The sequence below is a fragment of the Falco punctatus genome (genome assembly GCF_963210335.1).
Source record: "Falco punctatus genome assembly, chromosome: 11".
NCBI classification, from domain to species: domain Eukaryota; kingdom Metazoa; phylum Chordata; class Aves; order Falconiformes; family Falconidae; genus Falco; species Falco punctatus.
In genome coordinates, this window is record NC_137591.1 from 35,533,832 (window position 1) to 35,551,572 (window position 17,741).

Here is a 17,741-nt window from a genome sequence, read left to right on the forward strand (position 1 = left end):
CCTGCTTGGTAGCTAAAGTCTCCATTTCTAAACGCTTCTTATTGAAGTGTAGTTCTAGCTCAAGATTTTGTTTTGCCTTCTCTAGCTCCTGTATTTTAGTTGCAGCTTTTTGGTTATTCAGTTCTTGGATTTGCTTCTTACGAGATTCTTCTCTCTAATGTGAAAAAGGACAAACGGGAGGAGATATACCAACTCTATAGCATTTCTGACCCATTCCTTCAGCAAATACGAAGGTTTACTTTCACTTCAACACATTTAAAACATGCAGCCCCTGTGGACTACTCTGCCCAGCATCAGCAATGAAAGGTTCCCAGTTCCAAAGCATCACGTTATGTCTCCTATAGCACGTTTAAGAAATAAGATACTCCATCATTATTACTGTTTTTACCATGATGTACAACTCTTACAATATGCATAAGTCAAAGTATCAAAAAGACTAACAACAAAGTAGCATGCAAACTTGAAAGAAAAAAAAAGTCATACTAACTAAAATACCTTAGTAATTTGAAAGTCTCATAGAAAAGTTAGATTTTGCAGGGATTTCTCTTCACATACAAGTCACACCCTCAAATTCACAGTGGATTAACATTTTAGTTCCTGACTAACTCTATAAAGCAAAACGCCTAGAACCATTCTGAATGGAAAACCTACTTTACAACTTCTTGTTAGTAAGGTCGATTTTTTTAAAAAAAAGAATAAGGCTTAGCATTCCTTAAGACACTGTTACAATATGCAAGACAAAAAAAACCCAAAACCAAAGAAGACAATCACAAACCCAAACAACCAACATAAAAAGCCCATACACACCCCCAAAAAAACCCCACCCCACCCCCAGAAATGCCATACTACAACTTCTATTTTATTGCTACGTTTTATTTGTAATGATGCAATGGCAACTTACCACCTCTGCTTCCAGTGATTTTATTTTGTTTTCATAAGCTTCTTTTTGTGACGTCAGTTCTTGCTGAACCATCTCTTTTGCAATTTGGATGCTTTGCATCATTTCTTCCTTGGCTTTCAGTCGTGCCTCTTCAATTTCCGATTCAAGCCTACAGGTGGAAGTATCATACATTTAGAATACTAGCTTTAATGTCTTACAGGCTAAGTAGATTGTAATATTTTCTTCTATCATGACAAGAACCTCTAATTAACAATAAAAATACAAGCGTTTGGTTTTGTTTTTTGAAAACAACTCTTATACTTAACCTAGATATTTTTTATTTCATAGGGAAAATGTAGACACTGGTAAAGAAGCGAGACATTCCAGAATTTTAAAGTCCACTCAAATTCCTTATTTGTTTTACTATGCACCTTTCACAAAATTAAGAACTGTAATAGAAACTCACTAAATCACATTAAGATACAGAAAAGTAAATTTTAAGTCAATGAGTCTCGTGGTTTAATAACTCCCAGGAATGAAGCAAGTACAAATAACACTTTGCTATATTCTCAAATTTTCCACCATCACAGAAGACCAAGGGTGTAACTTTGGGTTCTTGTCGTTTTCCTAAAGCATTTGCTTTTCAGGTTTTAAATTTCTCTAAAACATTACAAATCAATTTCAGATTCATTATGTGCTTGGAGAGAAATGTAACTGAAAAGATACACTACTTTGAGGACCCCTGGAGCTCAGTGTTTCTTCAATAACTGTCTACATTCTTGCCAACTGGACTAGATTACGGTGATCACATCTTAAAGGTATACATTCATTTCAGCTAAGTCTGGGACTTCCATTGCCATTAGAAATGGAGTTAACAATAATCCTCACTATATTCCAGCTTTCCCGTATTGTTAAATGATTAATAATCTTAAGTTCCTTATTTCTTGAGCTTATTGCACAGTTGCATTAATAGCTGAATTTCTTTTTAGAACAAGAAGATACAATACTTACTGTGTTCTTTGTGCAATAAGCAGTTCATTTTTTGCAAATTCAAAATCTTTTGGACCATCATGCAAAAATGTAGTCCCACAGGATGCCCTTTTAACTTTCTGAACTTCTACTGGATGATTAAACCTGAAATAATGGTCTCCCCCAAGGATCACTCGATCACCCTGTTGGGAAAGAAGGGGGGAAAAAAGTTTGTTCTATAACTTTTACATTTATAAGCAAATTTACAGTACTTAAAACATAATAGGTGAGGCTAGAAAGCAAAGAGGAAGAGACAAATATGTATTGTCTCAGAACCTTCGAAGAAAATCTGCAGCCTGAAGTTGTAACGTTGACAAAACAAAAGAAATCCACACATGCACATATTACTATTACCAAATCAATTACTTACATGATGTAGAACTGTTGGGTCTAAAATGCATTTCCCATTTACGTATGTCTTGGCTTCTCTCAGTGGAATAATACTCACTTTGCCAACAGTGTTTTTTATAACACTGAAAACAAGAAACATTTACAGTATCAGTAGCTCATGTTAATTGCAAATTATTTTCTTAATTGACAAAAATTAATGCTTTAGATGAAGTCCTGTTATTGCTTTTCCAGATGTGGTCAGACTTCATACTATTTAGTTACAATATACATAATTAATGAGTGACAACCTGTATTTTGGAAGAGAATTGATATTTAAATCCAAGAAGAATCCACTGCTAAAAAATTACAATACCCTGTCATCCAAGCATTTCTTTGCTAACGCTTTATTTCCCAACATAGTCACATCTTTCATGTTTTTAATAATTGATTAGTTAAATTTCTTATGAGTATCTCATCTAGGATCAATTGGATGGAATGCACTTTAAACAATATGGCCAAGTTGCTCTCTATTTTTAATTTTAATTAAGAGCTGTCAAGGCATTTCACTTTTCCATTGAACTTAATGTACTAGAGTTATCACACAGTACCATTTGATCAGATCCCTCTCCAGCATTTCTGCACGAATAGAAGATTTTGCTGCACAAATGACATGAACAAAGAAATTAAGCTATCTTGGTTATAAGATTTCTATGGGGAACAGAAGGAAGTTATCTTAATCACTGAACAATATATAAGTTATCCCTAAATAGTATTTTCCTGGTTAGAAAATCTTGTTACTGCCAGAAGGAAGAATGACTCCAAAAGAAAGGGAAGGGTGAGAAGAAATGGTTCCTGCTTTCAATTCAAGTATGAAAAGAACACTACATACCAATGGTCATCAGCAATTAGCACTCCGGAAAGCTGGATATCATGTTTTGAATTTGGTGTATATCTTCCAACTGTAGTTTCTCCTTCTTTGATCATGTACAACAGCACCTCAGAAAGCTGAGGATCTTCATTGAGATTGACAAGGTTTGGTAAATGATTGTCCATTTTGATCGCAATTCCTGCTTTCTAGATAAAAGAGAGCTCTGCATAAAAAAACAAATCACTTTGTGCATTTAAATATCTATATTGAATTTTTCTAAGAAGTCACGGTAGCCTGTTAAAAGAATAGCATGAAGGAAACCATATCTTACAAATACTCTACTTTTTCTGCATCTGCTGACGTTATGTTTTCTGTGCTACCTCCTCTAGAAAGGGAAGAAAGAAAACGTACCTGCAATTCTTTTATATCTTCTAATTTCCTTTTCTCTGCTTGTTCAAGTTTTTCTTTCCAGGTCCTTAATACATTAAGGGGAAAATAACATATTAGGAGAAAAATTACAGCATATAAATTTTACCATTTGTATTTCTAAGTGAGATATTAACAACTGCCTGACCTTTGCATTTCTGCCACGTCCCTCTCCTGCTGGTGTAATTTTACCCTCAAGGATGTTATTTCCTGCAAATAATGTCTGTATTTTTCAGGATCAGTGTTCAGAGCACTTTTCTGAGCTGCCTTCAGTTTTTCAATTTCAGCTTTCAATTCTACATTAGACAAACAAGACACGCAGTACACATAAAAAGTGAAGATAAAACAGGTTTAGACATTTGAGTACAATACTAGAAAATTCATCCTGTTAATTAAAAATTTAACATTTTTCCCCATTCCAGGTTCTCAAGTGTAGCCCAAGATATCATACGAACTTTGGCACAACAAAAAAAGCTCACAAAGAATAATAATATTAAAAAGGAAGATATCCTAGGTTGTATTAGCCTAGCTGACAAGCGGTCAGTCAACACAACAGATTATTAGTACTAATGACTTTTATGAAGCTGTAAGTTAAATACAAACATGCAAATGAAAAACCCTCAGACTGCAGATGTCAGCCTCACCTCTGATTAGCTTGGCATTCACATCTTCATTTACTTTAGCAATGTTGATAATTGAACAGGCTTGTTTTGCATAGCGAAGAGTGCTGAGTGTTTCTTCTATACTGCTGGCAGCTGGACTTACTGTGGCAATCATAGCAGTTTGTGAATTTCCACCAAGACTTTCCTTTAACAACCTTCATTTGATAGGATAGTAGAAGTCAATCCACAGCCTCCACATTGAAGGAAAAATCCCATTTCTCAGTCTGAACAGGTTAAATACAGAACACCTAGGGTCTTGCTACTTATTCAAGAGTGATTGTTAGCTACTTAAAATACAAGCCAAGGTTCTGTTTGTTCTTTACCTGATGCCAGAGACTAATTCCTTCCCTCAATCAGTCATCTGAGACACTGAGGGAAGGAGGGGAATAAAAGAGGAATCCACACTCTGAGAAAGCCTTTACTTGTATATAGAAAAATTCTGAAGTGTACATACCAAGTAAGGATAGATTCCCGGTAAGGAATGAAAGTTTTCTGTCCATTTCGAGATTGTTTAGACAGTGCAGAAATAACCTTTCCAAGGGTTAACAGTGATTTATTGATACTCACACCCTCCTACACAAAGCAAAAATAAAAATAATTACAATACAGTTGCATTTTCTTGTGTGATGTTATTGACTGTACTGTTGACTTAGTTGTGTTTATTCAATATATGGTACAGCTGTACCATATTAAATGTCATTACTGATTATAATCAAATGCAAAAGCAGCCTAGAAGATCTTCATTTGGAAAGAACAGAGACCCTGCCTTTAAAATAAGCAGTGTTAAGAACCATCAAACTTATGAAGGCAGCTTGAAAGTCTTTTATTAGAAACATTTTACTTAAATCCCCCCAAAAAGGGGCAAGCCCCAACTCCATACAAAATCATATTCATGATTTGGGAAGTCACATAGACAGTTTTTCCTCATTCCTTCTAAAGGATTGTGGGGCCTGCATGGCATGGGGAGTGCTGTCCTAAACAAGATCTGGCCTGCCATACTGCACAGTCAAAACAGCTTCTTAGGGCCATCCACTCTCACTTGCAAAATGCTACACAAGCGTAAGGGCCACATATCCTTTTACAACTACAGTTCCTGCGCAAGAATCCTGGTAGATGAGGATGCTTTGGGGTCAACCCTTTCCCACAGATTTCCAATCTTGGTTTACCTTCAACCTTTCTCCAGTTGTTTGAGCTGTTGAGCAACATTCACTGCCAGCTAGATCAATTAAGTTTATGTGACTGGTAAGCCTACGATCACATTGTTCTTCACCCAGAACTTCTACCTGGAAAAAAGGGGGAAGTTTGCATTTGAACCAAAACAAAAAAACTGAAGACAAACAGAAATCTAACAAGATGTTCACTTTAAATACATAGAAAATTGACATTTCCATTTACTTTTTGACAGGATACCTTCATGTACATCCCTTGAAGGAGACAGCCACAAACAATTGATACTATGGTTAAAGGTCTGAATAACTGTGTAAGCATAAACTACAAACACAACAGATTAGCAAACTATGGGTTTGGGTCTGAAGTTTGACTGTTGCAGCTATTCAATAACCATGGAAATCAGTAAGCTGTTACTGACTCAGACCAATGGAAATCAGTTAAGCAGTCAGTGGAAAAGTCTCAAGACTAGTCCTTGATAGAGAAAAGAAATGATCTAGTTGTGAGAATGGTGAGGGGAAGAAGGAGGAAGATTAGGAAATTGGGCAGAAAAATTAAACAACCAAAGTTCTTTGAGAATGAAGAAAACTGACGGTCTGTAGACTTTTGAGGAGCTCTACTTATTTCACTTCTGTTTTCAGGCTCATCTCGTTAAGTTAGGTTTTGTCTGCTACACATCTGTAAATCAGATGAGGAGTTGTAGTCCCTATATCCTCTATCTCACACGGGTGAGAGAGGCATCCTGAAGCAAGGAAACATTTACGAATGAGCAGAAACTGCATCTCCTACCTTTGTCCCAGTTCATCACCTGCAGGAACTCAGCACTGCTGTCTACCTCACATAGCCTAACCCTCTAGAGCAGCAGTGTGAAATTAAATCTGGCTTCAAAATGGATTCCAGTTACATCTCAAAACTCACACTCAGAATCTTGGAACTGCTCCTAGATCCACCAGTCTAGACATATTTATATTGCTGCTATAAATATGGGTAGCATAGACACATCAGAATCTACTCAAAACATGTAAAATAATCCAAGTTCTGTTATGTAGAAAGCCATGTTAAAATTCCTTGTGCTTTACTCATCATCAACTATATTCTCACAACAATTTTCTAGGCAGCGTGCAAAACGACTTTTTACTACCAGATTTGAATGGATATAAGACACCCAGCAATACCTTGGTTTGCGTCATGACAAGGGTGAAGACAGAATGAGACCTAGAGCTCTTGTCATTCATTACTGTAGCAGCTGTTGCTCTCTGCTTATTTCCTAGTTCAAGCCAACTCTGTAAAAGGTAAAAGTCAGGATATGAAACCAAAACCTACTTTAGGTAGTTAACTGAAGATTAAAATGTTTGCAAACACAGTTACACACACAAATGCCAAATCTGTAAAGGAGGAATTAAAACCTAAGTTTAAGAGAGTGACACTTGCCTGTACGCATCTACTTAGCTCCATTATATAGGACTGGTCTTCATTACCCTTTTACAAAATCAGCTGAAATATCAGAGACTACTGGGCAGTCTGTAAAGCATTTCCTTCCCATCCATGGAACTTAGTTTTCAGCAGTGAAGGAAGGAGCAAGCAGAAATATTTGTATTGTCTTTCAGTAACCAAGTAACTCTTACCTGGATATCAGAGTAAGAACTGACAACGTTCCTACAGTGGGGGAAAAAGAAAAGTTTGGATTCAGACTATTTTCCTTCTACAGTTTTTCCTGTTGCCCAAGTTCTGAAACGTTTCCTCAGTTCCAGACAAAATACAAATACACCATGAAAGCTCCAGTTGTCTTGAGACTTCCACACACTTATTTTGCTAAAGCAACACGCTAAAGGAAATACATGAAGTTGAGCTGGACATGGGTGTACATTTTTGTAACTACATAATAGTAAGATCTTGCCCAATTTACTGGTGAGTACACAAGTATTCAGAGTCTCAATATCATAATTAGCACACACTTTCACAATTACATCATACATCTATTAATATGAGAACAGTTAAGACTTACACTGCCAGGCCTTCCACATATGGTCCTAACACTGGATGTTCTCTTACACGAAGCTAGCAAGAATAATTTTAAAAGAAAAATTATTAGGAGTGTATTAGTTAGACCCAGCATTCAGAAATATATTGAAATTAAAAAAGACAGTCTGTCTACATCCCTATTATGACATTTATCATCAAAAAAACTTAACATGAATCATCTAGAACAATATTTTCAGGAAAATACCTACAACTGATTTTTTTCCAGTTGCCTGAGAAACCACAGCAGACTGTACCATGCAAGGACAACTATCTTTTACATAAAATATTTACTTTAAAAAAAAAAGAAGTATATTTTCTGCAATATAAGTCTAATCTGTTTAAGTGAAATAGCTTAGCTCAAAAACACTGACAAAACTGAGATGAAAGCACTCCTACTATAAATAAGACAGTACAGTCTTCACTTCTATATAACAAGCCCACATAAGTCCCAAGTTTAGGATAAAGTACTTACTTCAACAGCAAGTTTTATGTAGTAGATCTTCTTTATCATGAAGTAATACTAATAGTTTACACACAAGAAGCCAGTACAGTGTTTGTTATGTCAAAGAACAGTAGAGTCCTATTTTTTAATAAACCAAACTAATTCCTTCCCTACATCCACTACTTAATACAAATATCTTTAATTTCTGGGTTTACATAATCCAACACACAAGCATTAAAAACTAGCTAAACTAGTTTAGCTACTGTTCCTTAACTAGTTAGTCAGGCCACCGTTTCTTCCCCCCCCTCTTCCAGCTTCTTGGAAAACAAAGGGGGGGGGGGGGGGGGGGGCGGGGAAGGGAAATTAATAAAAAAAAGGAACTTCCTGACAGCCCCATGGCCTTAAGCAGTAAAAAATCCAGGGCAAAGAATCTGGAAGATACTCTTCATCTTGGTGCCAAGTTCTTACATGACACAAGTTTTCTGTAGCTGAGCAATGTAAATACACAGAGAAAAAGTGGGGAAAAAAATCTTCCTTTGCAAATGTTAGTATACTGTGGACTGCAATTACGTATGTAGAGTCAGTGGCAAACGGGCATCCCAGTAGATAATCACAGATATTTTCAGAAAGTGAATGGATGTTTCAGTAGCACTGAGAAATGAGGAGACTGATTAATCAAACACAATTAGGCAAATTTCACACACACCCACACCCCATTAGAAGCCTCCCGACATTGTCATTCTTCCATCTTAGAACTCCATCTAAATTACAAGGTTGTAACTAATTTTATATTGAACAGAAGGCTCTCAATATAATCTGGAGATGTGGATAAATAATATTCTAAGAGACTTTTTTATAAAAGTTGACAAGATCACCTTCATTTTTCAGATAAGGAGAGATGTTAACAGTGATTTTGAGAGCTTCTATTGAATAGTTTTGTTTCTATTTCAGCAAGATTTTTTTCTTAGCATTTCTGAAGTTCCGAGCATCTTGCTTGCACTCATATGGTAAGTTTTTTTACTTGAATACCATTATTCACAACAATCTATGGTACTTGTATAACAAAACAATGATCACTTGTCATTTGTGCATTTTTGTTTACAGAATAGATTATCATATTGAAGATTATCATATACAAGCTTCCATGAGCAACTTACTGGTTGTTTCTTTTGTCCACTTTCAGCTTTAAAGACAAGTAAGTCATGAATTTTCTCATTGTACACTTCAAAATAGCTCATTTCAAGACGATACAGAATCTAGTGAAATTAATTAAAAAAAGTTAATAATACAGTCCAAAAAATATTTTCATCATCCTTTGCTTCAAAAATTAACCTGGATTATCAGATCCCACTATTCAATGCTACAAGCATTTGTACTGAAAGGACTTGCCGAGAGAAATGATATCACAGAATAGTTTGGGTCAGAAGGGACCTTTGAAAGTGATCTAGTCCAACTCGCCTGCTATTGCCAAGAATACAATTTATTGGCATTCCATCCACAGACATTCCCAGATGATAACTATCAAGCTTAAATAAATAAATAAAAAAGTTATACAACCCCCTCAGAAGTTTCAGGGTTTGGTTTTCAGTACATGAAAGCATAGTTTCATTTGCACCTACACTAGTCTCATTCCCTTAGGGGCACTGCGCTTCTACAGCATAATACATGTGACAAAGGAGGCAGGGATTGATGTTGTCAACATCCTGTCCTGGAACAGAAGGACCTAATGGAGAGATAAACCTTGATCCTACCTACAGCAATTTAAAAAACAGCAGCAAACTTTCATGAAAACATATCTCCTTCCTCTGAAGGCATCCAGGTCTTTTTCTTTTTTAAATAAAGTTGAACTTCAAAAGGCAAGGAAGAAAGCAGCAAAAAAACTAAAACACTGAAGTCAGAAATACAAGATTCAAGACAATTTGCAGCAACAGAATCACTTACTTATAATGCATAGGCAAAGGAATAACTCACTCATGGGCATTTTTTAGAAATTATGCTCTCTAGCCAAACTCAGTAATAAATAACCTTCCTAGATTTCTCAGTGTCTATCAAATCTACTGTAGGATCAAAATACTATGTGTTCACTGGTATTAGGAGTCAAAGTCAAGAATTCAAGCATAAAGCAATAAAGAAATCTGGAGTATTTAAAAAAGGAAAAGTTTGTGTGCATAAGCTTAACTGAACATTAAGGTCTACTGCCCTGAGTCTCAGTCCTTACCGATACGGACAAACATACAGAGAAAAAGACTACAAAGAACAGCCTTTGTCACCAGCATGTTTTGCATCAGATATTCTTTATCCAAAAAAGAGCATAAATCTAAATTTCTAATCCTTTTCACAGTTTTAAGAGACATTGAGAGTTTCTAACCACAGATTATGATTTGTATTTTTACTGTGGAAAGCTTTAGGTGCACAATTCAAATCTCAGGTCTTGTAGTGTAGTCAGGCGGGTTCCTGAAGTGATTCTGTACCAGCAATTCAGCCTTAGAAAAGCCTTAACAGCAGTCAGACAAAATAATAAGCATACCTGAAGAATTCCCACAAACCAATCCCCTGCATTCTCAGTTTGGGCCTTTTCTTCTTAAGACATGAAATGAGTAATTAAAAAAATCCAGCCTTTAACAGTGTCTCCAGTTATGATTCTCAAAATCTACCATTACTACACCAATTAATTGGGGCAGAAACAGAATCTAACCCTTCGCTAAAACACTCTTGAAAAGATTACCTCTGTTGTTTTTAAAACTATGTATCATAGGTGTAGGACAGGAATTGAAATCAAAACACACTGTGATCAGATGAAACATGCCCACCCCCTCTCAGAAAACAACTCTTCCATATGGAGTTATGTATGAATAAAGACCTATTCTCAAAACAGAGAAGGAAACAAAACATTATGTACAATGAGAATTTTAAAGTCTTAAAAAAATAATAATAATCCAGGTGGTGATAATAGCTGTTGGGTTTTTTTTATTTCAGCAAGAATACTGAGCTAGAATACTTGAAAGTGTATTTTGCTTTGATACGTGACAATGTTTAAACATAAAAATTATATTTTTTGAGTTCTATTTTATATGCCTCCGCTGAAAGTATGGTACCCACTAGCATTTCTTTACAAAAATCTTATCTTGTAAGACATACGACAGAGGAAAGAATCCTAGTCTAGTAACACACCAAAAATACCAAGCCCATATCTCCTTTTTACATTACTGTCATTAAGGAAGCAAAACAATGTTGATTCTGACCATATTGGGAACCCTGTTAATCAGGGCTACTAGCAGAAATAAGATTTGAATCAGCAACAGAATACAAACCTTAATAAATGGAATAGCACTAAGGTATCAAATGAAAGAATGAAATGAGTATCAAAATAACAAACTGCATCAGTTCCTTCAAATTTCAATGTAAGGTCATACAGTATCTGTGTAATTATACCACCTGTTGCTTGTCCATTTGTGCTATTTGAGTGAAAAGATCTTCACAAAGTCTTGGAATTATTCCTCGGTCTTCATCAAACCCCATCATCCTGTAGTTACAAAAAAACCTGCTAAATTCAGTTTTGTAACTCTTTATAGTAGCTTTAATATTAATTGTATAGCTCTAAACTTGAAATGTCATATGCTTCCAAGTTATGGAAGTAATAACCATCAGAAATAAGCCTGATCTAAGTTGGTGCTTGAGTGGGGAGTTGGACAAGATGACATCCAGGGGTCCTCTCCAATTCATCCACTGAGAAACAGGTTGAAAACCCAAGTTGAACGAAAACCCTACAGCAACTTAAGAGCAAGTTGCAGTATAGATTGTGAACATATAGACATTTGATATCCTAACATTCATGCATTTTATATTCTCTGCACACTGTCAGTGTAGTAACCTAAGCCTCTCTCCACCACTGGTATGGTTTTTTCCTGTCTAGTTCTGCCACTGCACAACACCAGTGTACCGGAGTAATCCATCTACAGTCCAGAGGCGCACACAGCTGTACATCGTTGTCAACAGAAATTCCTTGTGTACACCTGATCTGAGAACACAGTTATTACTGATATTAATTTCAGCTTTGCTTAAAATACAAAGGGATGAAATTAAGTAATTCTTTACGTGAAGGTGGAAGAAATAAAAACAAAAACCAACCAAACAACAAACCTACAAATAGGATAACAATTGCAATACTGAGCATACCTTTCTTTTAGGCCAAGGTAAATAAACATTACAAGTAAAATTTGAGTTCCCAATTAAAGAGGACAATCCCACCTCTGAATAACTACTAATCTATCATAAATTCAATAGAAACCTTAAAACTAGGACAAATTTAATAGAAATATTTCTGATCTACAATTACACATATATAAGTACCTCATGGGAATTATAAAGCTGAAAGAATTTATTTTAATAGATGCATGCTTGGAAACAAAAAAGCTCACTAGGCATTCTATTGAAAAATACAAGATATTCAAAATTGGCTACAAACCCTTCAAATGTTGTCTGGGATTATTCTGTGTAAAGATTGGATTTCAAATAAGCAGTGCCACAAACACCTGTATTTTTTTATTTGAAGTTCTGAAACAGTCAAGACCGTAATTAGAATGACCTCTTAAAGGTCTTGTCCAAAAAGCATAATATACTTCAGAACATGTCACTTCATGCACAAAATCACAAACAGTGGTGAAAAATAGCACGGGGAGAGTCTGCCAAGCTCTCAGCGTTAATAAAGTTTTTTCTCCACTAAAATCTCTGGGAAGAGCTTTTTTTTTCTTCAGTAGAAGCTGAAAGAGGTCAGTGTCAGGTACATATAAATACTCCACAGCTTAGTCTTAATTGTTATAAAATTGGTTTAATTATTTTTGTTTTGAAATATACAAAAACATACCAACACCATTTAATAACTATGAAATCTATTTCATATGATCTCTTTTTCATAACATTGCATAACAATGAGACCCTACAGAATTTTAACAATTATTATTAGGAACTTACGTGTAAGATTTTCCAGAACCAGTCTGCCCATAAGCAAAAAGACAAGTGTTATATCCTTCAAAAGCTCTTTCTAGGAGCGGCACTGCCAAAGTTTTGTAAATCATTGCTTGGCTTGCAAAATTAGGATGACACTTGTCAAAAGACCAGAAAGAAAAGTCATAACTGAAGCTGTAAACTTGGTTTGTGGCTGGATTTCGTACAGTTGTCTCCAAACCACCCATGGAGATTACAGGGAGTGGGTTTTCATTTTTCTCTCTGAATGGAAAGAGGGAAAAAAAATAAAAATTAAGAAGCATAAGCTACATGCTTTAAGTTAATCATTTCAATTGTCTTAAGGAAAATAAAAAGTCTGATAATCATTGTTAAAAAAAAAACAACAAACCTGTTTGAATGAACATACTAAGTATTCAAGCTCAAAGTATTTCAGCTAATGAACGTTAAAAATATCCCCAAATGCCTATGAAGAGAATCCAGCCTCTTAATACAAGCTTTATCTTCACATTCCATGAAATATCAGCTGATTTCAAAGTGTGTATTTTATCTTTATTGGGTTAGTGATTAAACAATTCAGAAAATACAAAGCAGAAATCAACATGCACTATAAAAGCTACTATTAACATCAGAAATAAGTCCAGGATACAAACCTGTTACTGAAAGGCCGTACACGCACAGCTACAATCACTTTGCTGTTTTCCACTTTGAAAACATCTTTCTCGGTGCTACTGCTCTCAGCTGGAGTTTCTGTGTTCTCGTTTGGTTTTGAGCTACTCACAGAAGGAACACTGGAGACACCAGCTTTCTTTTTGGCTAAAATCTGAAGAGGGGGTGTTAGTTTCTTTGAAGCAGACAGAGGTGCTTGATCCTGAGAAGTGCTCTTCTTTGGTGTAAGCTTAAACCTTTCTGTTGAACCCTTTGTTGGTGTTCTTGGTCTTTCCAAACTATGTTTTGCATTCGAGTGTTGTAACCTTTGCTTAACAGCTAGCTTACTCATATTGCTTTTTTCTTTCAGTTGTTCTCCTGATAGCCCATTAATATATTTTGAGGTAACAAATTGTTCTGATTTAGAAACTTCATTTTGAAATTGTGTGTCAGCAGCGCTTGTCCTGTATTTTGAATGGGTGCAGCTATCATTTTCATGTAGACCATCACCAAAGCCAGAGGAATCCTTGTTGTTCCTGCAACACTGCAACTTCATACTTGACTGACCCTCAGCTATCTTAAAGCTTGGTTTAACATCATGGGTATCATTATTGTTAATATTTGGTGGAAGTGCAATCTTGTAATTTCTTCGTGTAGCACAGTCATTATTTTCTATTCCAGGCACAGCACACTGATTAATTTTACTCTTCTCTATAGAGCCAGTCCTCACACGCCTCTGCAGATTAAGTCCTTTCTCCATTTGTGTATTTTCCACACCCTGTGTTGTGTTAGTATGCAATTGTTTGCTGTCGGACATGGATTTTTTGCTTGCTCCTGTTCTCCTCTGGAGTGTTAATCTGCCTTCAGGTTTAAGTGTAGTTGATGTGTCACACACTTTTTTACAGGCTGAAATTACATAGGTCCTATTTAGTTCCTCAGTCTTACTCTGAGAACATGAAAGTAGACTACCTTTTTCTTCTCCTGACACCTGTGATTTCAGCTGCTGCCCAGACACTTTACTGCTAGTAAAGGTATTCTGTGGAGAAGTCTTCTGCAAAGTGGCAGTACACCGCACCTCTGCTGGGCCTCTTGCAGGAACTGTGTAAATAGGCATTTTGTTTTCCAGCAAGTTAACGTTAGTTTTTTAATAAGTACAACACTTTTCCTAAAAGATTCTTTCTAGTTGCTTCTTCTTAAAGAATCTGGGAGAGAAAGCAAAAATTATTTATGATGCTCATGTCCACCATGAGTTATGTTTTGGTGCATAAGGAGCTCTTCACATATACTGCATTAAATACATGTTCCTAAACATTAGTAACAATTAGTAGCCTGTTTCATCTCAAGTACTTAAAAAAAAATAATAAAAAAAAATCCTTAATATTTGAATGACTGCTTCCACCAATAATGGGCTATTTGATTCCACTTACTGAGTTCCAAATTTCAGAAGGTAAACCAAATGTCATGAAGAAGCACCAGCCGGTACAAAGAACTATCTAACTATTTAGCAACAAAGATCAATGTGGACATTTCCAAATGATCTACCATAGTGCCAAAAGAAAGGGAATTCAGGATCATGCCTCCATTCACACACAACTATTTATGCTCTTAGTGTTTCATAGCTAACAGACTCCAATAGAACAACATTATTAATGTTGAATAGGAAATCTGTGAACAGGGAAAGCAGATTTTTTTCAGGATTTTGATATATAAAACCCACTATCAGAATAGGGCAGTTAATAAAGATGACTACTACAATATGTTTGGACATTACTTTCATTCACTTTAGTACATACACGCATAGCAAAACAAAAAGATACCTAGCCTAGGGGACATAAGAAAAACTGTAAAGTGTGCTTCACATCCTTTTTACATGTAAATATCTAGAAAACTTTATATATACAATCTGTACAGAAAAAGTAAGCTTTCACTATTGTATATGCATCATAGTTATTGGGTTGTTAGAGGTCTAACATCACTATGCACTACAGACTTGCCAGCTGCAACCAATTTGCTATTGAAAGTCACCAAGAAGTCACTTGCCTTAGATCCTTCAAAAATCGTACAGATCATTACAAAAGAAGCAGAAGGTCAGGGGGGAAAAGGAAAGCAAGATGACAGTGAGTGATATAGAAGCAATGATTTAACCATTGCTCCAATAGAAGTTTTTTTCAATGCTATGCTTTTAAGTTACAGCTTTTGGAGTACTCTCAGAACTTTCGCAGTTACATCCACTTCTACGTGTCATTACTGCACAAAGTTTTGATAGCTCAAAAGCTGTGAGCGAGGAAAGTTAGAAGAATTTCAAGCCAGTGTGTTTATTGCTCAATCCAGTCTGATACAGGAAGCTACTTATGTTACACAAGTGGTAAAATACACATTTTGTGGTTCCCTCTAGCATGAGTAAATAAAGAAACATGGTTGTAAGCCATGAATTGCTTTAGTGTTTTCTGAAAAGTCTGCTTTTTCCATTCAGCTTAAAAATAACTAGCACAACAAACTCTGCACCCCTCCCTGTTGCTAGCAGCGCCTTGAGAATATTCACAGATTTTCTATAGAAAATTTAATATCCCCATTAAAAGTTCCTTCGTTCTAAAGTAAGGAATAAGGTTCAAGATTTGTTAAAAGTACGTTCGTTCCTCATTTTTGATTGATTACAAATATTAGCTAGAGATGAAACCCAGGTGCTCAAAGCTGGATGGAAGCGTGGGAGAAATGTTAAGCTTTACTGCCCTTCCAAACCCACCCTCCTCAGTCAGGCCCCCGTGACACTCGTAACCGCCACAGATGCGCTGCACGACGGCCCCACCGAGGCAGACCCTCAGCCCGCCGCGGCCCCGCGCCCTCAGGGAGAAGGCGAGGGGAGAGCAGCGGCTCCCTCGCCGAGCCCGAGGGGAACTCCAGGGGCAGCGCCTACCGCGCCCAGAGCCCGCCACCCCGCGCTGACAGCCTAGCTTCGCGGCTCCCGCCAGGGAGTGCCAGCCGCCGGGACCCGGCGGGGAGCCCCTTCCCTCAGCCGCCGGGACCCGGCGGGGAGCCCCTTCCCTCAGCCGCCGGGACCCGGCGGGGAGCCCCGTCCCGTCCCTCAGCCTCCAGGACCCGGCGGAAAGCCCCGTCCCCCACCTCACCCACCGGCCTCACTCCGCACCGACCACCGAGCGCGCCCTCCGCCCAAGCCGTTTGAATGCGCCGGGCCCGCGCCGATTGGCTCCTGCGGGGCGCACGTCACAGGGGGCAGCCCCCAACGCCACGGCCGCCGCCGCGGGAGCAAGCGCGGTGCCATCCCGGCCGCTGAGGCGAGCCCCGCCCGCAGCCCCGCTCCCCGCAGCCGGCCGGGCGCCCCGGCCTTCCCGCGCGAAGCGCTTCCTTCCCGCCAGGGAGGCCGACGGGCAGGAGACCCGGCGCCGTCGGCCGCCCCCCGAATGCCAGGCAGGGCCCGGGTCTACCCCCTGACTGCAGCGCTCACCGCCTGCCCCGCTGAGGAGCGCAGGGTTAGCAAGAGTATCAAGTACCCCTTCGTGCATCCCCCACCAGAAACATAAACCGGTCTCATATTGAACGATATACGCGTTTTATGTAAGATCTGGCATTTATAAATACAGTACAACTGAGCAATATGAAAAGTATCTATAAAAAATCACGCAGAGGGAGAGAACTGGCAAGGCAGGGCTGGGACAAGTTAATCTGAGGTTTTTCCCTGCATCAGATTATCTTAAAAGTAGTAGCAACAGTGCATAGAAAACAGCAGAAATCATAGTAAGTACTGTATTTTAGATTATCAGAATTTATAATAGTTATTAATAACTATCTACATCTGCTGCTGTTAAAGAACCCCTCACCAGTGCCACACATAAGTCATCTGTCCTACAGCAGGTAAGACCTACTCTTTTTGTTTCTAGTTGGAGAAAAAAAAATCAGTTACTAAACTTTTTAAAATTATTTTGCTACAAAGTAAGCCTACCATACTGCTGTCCTTTGGGTAGAGTAGACATACAATGCACAGGGCTAACATTAACTACCTGGAACAACTCAATCCGCCACAAAGGGATGATGCCTCACAGCAGCATGAAAGGTCTGCTGAAACTAGTTTCTCAAGCCTCAGTCTAAAAGAAAAGCAGGCAGGGAGGGGAAAAAAAAGGAAAGTTTTGATTATGACCTATTTCAGACTTTGGATGGCAAGTAACACAATGGTTATGGTTAAAAACATAATATGGTTTTGGTCTCATTTCCTGAAAAAAATGAGTATCTGGTGTCAAAAGCATGGCAAGTTATGCTTAAATGTGTAGTAAATACAATCAGTTATACTTT

At 37.6% G+C, this 17,741-nt stretch overlaps 1 protein-coding gene across 4 annotated transcripts in view; it reads right to left on the reverse strand.

The window, feature by feature from the left end:
- The window catches only part of KIF14 (kinesin family member 14), a 33,880-nt gene extending 16,368 nt beyond the window's left edge, over positions 1-17,512 (reverse strand). For 2 of the 4 annotated variants that reach the window (XR_013931158.1, XM_080406786.1), the window contains exons 1-18: positions 16,557-17,444; positions 13,442-14,638; positions 12,798-13,052; positions 11,262-11,349; positions 8,984-9,082; positions 7,368-7,420; positions 6,988-7,018; positions 6,538-6,645; positions 5,362-5,478; positions 4,650-4,768; positions 4,178-4,350; positions 3,682-3,829; positions 3,519-3,582; positions 3,129-3,313; positions 2,280-2,382; positions 1,892-2,052; positions 902-1,049; positions 2-154 (exon numbers count right to left, since the gene is read on the reverse strand). Coding sequence is in view for 1 of the 4 variants with exons in the window: in XM_080406786.1 (XP_080262912.1) it covers positions 2-154; positions 902-1,049; positions 1,892-2,052; positions 2,280-2,382; positions 3,129-3,313; positions 3,519-3,582; positions 3,682-3,829; positions 4,178-4,350; positions 4,650-4,768; positions 5,362-5,478; positions 6,538-6,645; positions 6,988-7,018; positions 7,368-7,420; positions 8,984-9,082; positions 11,262-11,349; positions 12,798-13,052; positions 13,442-14,550 (3,114 nt within the window). In the remaining 3 variants the exon portion in view is untranslated. The other 2 variants (XR_013931156.1, XR_013931157.1) reach the window with 2 other exon arrangements.
- Positions 17,513-17,741: the final 229 nt, after the last annotated feature.